We start from the raw sequence: 6,124 nt of genomic DNA on the forward strand, positions 1-6,124 counted from the left end.
CTGTAAGTAACATTTTGAAAACATTACTTTAACTACTATTAGAGCATCTTAGTATTTAAGACCATAGTATTTGTACTTTCACTTGAGAAGGATCTGAGTACTTCCTCCTCCTCCAACACTGGGGATTTATTCAATGGATCCAGTGTAAACTGCACAGCTGGATCACACACACTCTGCCTCATCCTCCACATTGAATCCATGCCGTGTTTTCCATCAGATCCATAATCCAGTCCAGGTTTTATTTGCAGCACAGAGGGCTTTATGGCCTCTTCCTACAGTTAGGATACTCGACACTACAAACTTGGACCATCTTTCTCAAAAACATTTGAGTTTCTCGCTTTTATTAGGCGTGAATTATAGTATGAAGTACAGCACATAAGCTGTTTTATGTAGGTTTAACTTTACAGAACAAGCGCTTTGGATCTCCTGCTGGTTTTTTCTTCACTTTGTTTTTTTCACCAGCATTCCTTTTTTCTTGCAGAAACAGATGCGTCTGCCTTTTCACGCGAGAGTGAAACACTGTACTAGTCTGGTAAGAGTGCGCAGAAAGAAATTATGCAGGATGTTTATGCAGACTGTTGACTCCAACTCTGCTAACTTTTAAAGAGTGGCTTAGCTTGATTTCATAGATTGGATGTTTATTTTTTGCATATGAATGTCTTAGTAATTAATACTTTTAGATATGTTCAATAACTGAGTACTTTGTGTCCTAGGATCATTTGAAATCTTTCTGATCTTCTATTTGTTTTATGATGTCTTTGGATGACACATGCCTTGTGACACAAAAGTGACAAAGTACACAATCTACAAATAGACTTTACTGGCAGTAACCTGTGAAAACTGTGTGTTTGGTTCCACTAAAAGTTTCCAGCAATTTTCAAATGTCTCATCATCATGCAACTGGAGATATTTTTGTGTAATCCAGTTATATTGTACAGACATTTAACTATTATAATCACATTTAATATATATATATGTATAATTTTGCAAAAAGAGAACTGATGTAAACAAATAAATGTTTTCTACCATAGGTGAAATCATTGTTCACTGTTGAAGAGCTGTGACCCTCCCAACTATCCCTGACTACAAAGTAAGGACCATCTCGTCGCCATGTCCTTTGAGGAAGTCGAAGACCCCTACATCTTCTCCACCGACACTCTACCCAGCGACCGCCGCTTCCTCCCTCCTCTGGCCAATGGGCTGCTGGGATGGAGGGTGTACAACAACATCATGCACATGGGTGGCATGTATAACGGGGAGGGGGGACGATGTCACAGAGCAGACATCCCCTGTCCCCTCGCCGTGAGGGTCGAGTCACAAGAACCAGGCCAGAACACATACAGCATGAACACACACACAGGTAGAGTCTGCAGGGGGGGGGGGGTCACATGACTTCAAATAGACTCAAGTTACATTTGATGACTTTAGACTCAACTCGACAGAATAAAATAAAAATGCAGCTCCACATGGACTTCAGCACCAGTCACTTGGCTTGAGCCTTTTGACTTGAACCGTTTTTAGCTTCTCCCAATTTAACCCACTCCCCTTGATCATATCATGCGAGCATTCATCCACTGAGACTTCTATAGACGTAGCCGGCCCCAGGGCGGCCCTACCTGAATGTGCGGGCATCTCACCGCATAAAAGGAGGCCTCGCCTCCTGACTGTCATCATACACTTCTCTTCAGCAACCAGCATAGGACAGACAGGGCTTATATAACAAGGGTTACCATACGTAACCCCTCGTTGTATCTCTCACAGCCCCGATGTATACACTCGCTGTCGTCCAACAACAACACTGTTCCATCTCACTGTCCCTGACCGGCTTTCTGGTTAGCAACCGCTGCGCCTCACTCACCTCTCCCTCGGTCGTAACCGTGGAGATTTCGGGGCTGCGGCTGACAGAGCACACTCTGACGCGCTTACCTCGCGAAAGTGTGCTCGGAGAACAGCGCTGAGTGCTCTCACCCCCCCCCCGCCCATAGGCGGACGGAGAGAGTCCTCAGCCCTGTATGGGCTCACTATGCACCAACTCCCCCGAGTCCCTAAGGAGCACGGGGAGAGCACAAGTGCCCCATGTCCAACACTCAGACACGCTTACCTCGTGAAAAGCGTGTATGGACTATGACGTGGAGGGCTCCCCCCTCCTGCCCTAAAGCAGGGGGAAAGAGTCCTCCAGCCCCTATGGGCCCAGTGCGAGCCACGTCCCCCGGGACCGGGGTCCCGGGGAAATGTAAGCGCATTACGCCCGGGGAGGGGGTCGGATGCCCACTGACCCACAGCCCCCCCCCCCCTCCTCACCAGTCCTGTGTTGCCCCAGCAAGCACAGACGATGAAAAGGAGCCAGACATGTCCAAGAGATAAAACTTTATGATGGGGCCTGGCGTTGACCAAGATGCCGCCTTGCATATGTCCTCCACACTCACGCTGTTAAATTAGGCTGTTGACACAGCGGCCGTTTCTCAATGTCGAGTAAACCTGCTGCAGAGCCACTATTTCAAGTATACTACGTCATCGAGTATACTATTTAAACAGTCCTTCGGCGCCACTTGAGGACGTAGTATACTTGAAATAGTGGCTCTGCAGCAGGTTTACTCGACATTGAGAAAAGGCCAGCCACAGCCCGTGTAGAGTGTGCACGGACCCCCGTGGGGAAGGTTCTCCCCATCCGTAGGCATGTGCAATGCACTCGCAGAGCCAGCCTGCCAGGCGTTTCTTGGACAGGGCTTCCCCGGTCAGCCCGCCCCCGAAGCACACAAACAGCTGTTCAGTGCGTCTAAGGGCAGCTGTGGGCTCCACATAACATGCTAGCAAATTATAGGAGAAAACCATGAAGAACTGAAGTTACATTAATGAGAGCCATTGGGAGAATACATTACCAAATGTTATTTTGTTTTTACAAAGACTATGGTGATGAAGAAAACACAGTTATAGTATTTAACACATGCAGGTCAAAATTGGTCAAGAACGCATTATGACTAAAACTCGAAACTCAACCTTTAGGACTTGATCTGGGATTTAATTGCAAAGACTTGTGACTTGAAGACAATGACTTGGTACCATCTCTGTTTCTGCAGTGAATGTCTGTTTGTGGGAATCTGTAAAAAAATTATCGCTGCTAATTGTCTCGTCTTCTCCTGCAGGCATTTTTACCCACACTCTGAGCTCGGCAAGTGTATCGGTGACACAGTCTCTGTACTCCCACAGACATTACCCCAACATGATGGTGATGGAGGTCCTGATGGTGCGCCAGGTGACTTCAGAGGAGCCGATCACTGTCAATCTGGTCGGTTCATTCACACCTCAGAGCAAAGACATCGTTTTCGAGTCTGGTCCTGATTACAAAGGAGGAAGGTGAGGTATAAACCATGTACATTTCTGACTATATGTTACAAGTCTGATATCTTAAATAGTCTACATTCCTCTTTCCCTTAGTTACATCAATGGAAAGGTGTCCACAGCTGAGTACCCAGGAGGTTCCTGCCCAGCAGTGCACCTTATATGGACCCCCATCCCCCCCACCCTGATGCTGAATGCAGACCAGAGCCAGGGTCGATGGGGCTTCGTCCTGGTTGTGGCCAACAGTTTAGAGTCTGCCGAGGCCAAATACGATGAGAGCCTGGATCTGATGGCGACTGGTAACCTGCGTCTGTCTCACGAGAAGGCCTGGAAAGAGCTGTGGCTGCAGAGCACGGTGGAGGTGACGGGGTCAGACAGCCTCTGCAAGGCTCTGATTGGCAGCATGTTTTACCTCCTCAGTGCTTTCCCCTCCATCAACGACACCTCCAGCTCCTTTGGGGGAGTCAGTCCCGGCGGGCTGTCTAATGGAGGGGATGGTCAGGACTACTGGGGACACATTTTCTGGGACCAGGTAAGGCTAGTGGCTGTTTAGGACTAGTTTTAGTATTTGCTTATTGTTTGTATTACACAAAAACCCTAACTTCCTGTGACAGGACATTTGGATGTATCCTGGCATAGCCCTCTTCTACCCCAAGCTAGCCCGATCTGTGCTGGAGTACAGGGTGGGGACTGTGGAAGGTGCAAGAGACAACGCCCAAAAGCAGGGCTTCAAGGTAAAATAGCAACTTTCCCACACTTTGTTCGCTCCCCTAGTGTCTTTGAATGCATCTGGGTCAGCGCTCGAACATCTCTGAACCCACGGATATCTTTTGTCATTTTTAGTTTACATGTGTTACTATGTTTCTTCTTACACAAACAAATGTTTCTTCTAACAAGGGTTGATATCAAAGAAGACAAATATAATACTTACAACAACATCTAAATGTGCTGTCAGTCATTGTTCTCAAAAACTCACAAAGAAATACATATATATTTCTTACCATATTTGAGCATATTACCTCAAAATATGTAGGCTATAGTTTTATGTTATTCCAAGTCAAACCAAAAAGTGACAGTTTGCAGACCATTTACATGCCTCCTTCAACCCCTTCAATGTTGGGGAGGTTTGTAAGACTCTAAAGGGCCTAGACCCCAAAAAATCAACAGGTCCGGACGATCTCCCCCCTTATTTCTTACGGCTAGCTGCAGATATTATAGCCAAACCACTTTGTCATGTTTTTAATCTTTCTATAACAAGTCATTCCAGATGTTTGGAAAACTGCAAATGTTCTCCCCTTATTGAAAGGTGGTGATCCCATGGTGATGAATAATTACAGACCAATTTCCAAGCTCTCTATTTTAGCTAAAGTACTTGAAAGGCTGGTGAATGATCAAATCAAAGAATATTTAAGCTTGAGCAACATTCTATCTCCTCACCAGTCAGGCTTTAGGAAGCAGCACAGTACAGTAACGGCTGCTTTGAAAGTAGTGAATGACATTGTTGAAGGCTTGGACGCAAATAGCTACTGTGCTGCCCTTTTTATAGACTTATCCAAGGCATTTGATACTGTGGACCAAGGCATTCTATGCCAGAAGTTATCCCATATAGGCCTGTCTGACCAAGCTGTTGATTGGTTTGCAAACTATCTTTAAAATCGCAAGCAATGTGTACAATTCAGCGGTCTCTCCTCAAGCTTTCTTAATGTGCCCAGAGGCGTTCCTCAAGGTTCGGTCTTGGGACCAACCCTTTTTACTATTTATATAAATGATGTTGGTCAAAGTATTGATGCCTCTGTACATCTATATGCAGATGATACTGTTGTGTACTGTTGTGCTAGCACTGTTGCCCTTGCATTTGAACGTCTGCAGTCTGCTTTTGACACTTTTCAGTCACATCTCTTCCACCTTACGTTAGTGTTAAATTCAGATAAGACAAAAGTCATGTTGTTTTCCAATAAGAAAAAGTTACCAACTGTTCTTCCCTGCATCATGTCTGCACAGCATAACCCCATTGAAGCTGTTAACACCTACAGATACTTAGGCATCACTATAGATGAAAATCTCTGCTTCGAAGTTCAAACCACATATTGACAATCTCTTAAGGAAATTGAAATTAAAACTGGGATTATTTTTTAGAAATAAGGCCTGCTTCTCCACAAGTGCGAGGAAACGGCTTGTAGCTGCCACATGGACTACGGGGGATGTTGTGTACATGAACGCCTCAGCTCACTCCCTTCATCGGCTGGACGCTGTTTACCATGGGGCTCTGAGGTTCATAACCAACTGTAAACCCCTCACACACCATTGCACGCTGTACGCTTTAGTCAACTGAACATCATTATCAATGCGCAGATCACTGCACTGGTACAAACTCATCTATACCGCTATCCTTGGACTGCTGCCCCTCTACATATCCACTTACATATCACACAAACAGTACAGCTATAGACTACAATCTCAAAATGACATCACTCTGTCCGTCCCCTCAGTACGCACGGTGCTTGGGAAAAAAGCCATATCATACTCTGCCCCCTCGACCTGGAACACACTTCAGTAGGAACTTAAGCTGAACACTTTGATACCCATTTGCACCTGCTATATCTGACTGTATATGGATTTCAATGACTACTTTTTTTACGATGTTGTATTTTAGTGTCCTGTCTGTCTGTAACTTTGTGTGGTAGTGTTACACCTGAACAGGTTTCTCTTGAAAATGAGACCTTGGTTGCGTTCGAATAGTCCATTTAGCTTAGGAACCTTCCTAACCGAGTGAAATGACCCGGAA

The 6,124-nt window shown here is 45.5% G+C and overlaps 1 protein-coding gene across 1 annotated transcript in view; it reads left to right on the plus strand.

The window, feature by feature from the left end:
• Nucleotides 1-241: 241 nt before the first annotated feature.
• Nucleotides 242-6,124, plus strand: part of pgghg (protein-glucosylgalactosylhydroxylysine glucosidase) — an 11,085-nt gene continuing 5,202 nt past the window's right edge. The window contains exons 1-5 of the mRNA XM_010783659.1: nucleotides 242-532; nucleotides 1,032-1,360; nucleotides 3,144-3,354; nucleotides 3,436-3,871; nucleotides 3,954-4,073. Coding sequence (XP_010781961.1) covers nucleotides 1,111-1,360; nucleotides 3,144-3,354; nucleotides 3,436-3,871; nucleotides 3,954-4,073 — 1,017 coding nt within the window. The 5' untranslated portion in view covers nucleotides 242-532; nucleotides 1,032-1,110. The remainder of the gene's footprint in view (nucleotides 533-1,031; nucleotides 1,361-3,143; nucleotides 3,355-3,435; nucleotides 3,872-3,953; nucleotides 4,074-6,124) is intronic.

Source organism: Notothenia coriiceps, unplaced genomic scaffold (assembly GCF_000735185.1).
Source record: "Notothenia coriiceps isolate Sejong01 unplaced genomic scaffold, NC01 NC01_scaffold00025515, whole genome shotgun sequence".
Classification (NCBI taxonomy): Eukaryota; Metazoa; Chordata; class Actinopteri; order Perciformes; family Nototheniidae; genus Notothenia; species Notothenia coriiceps.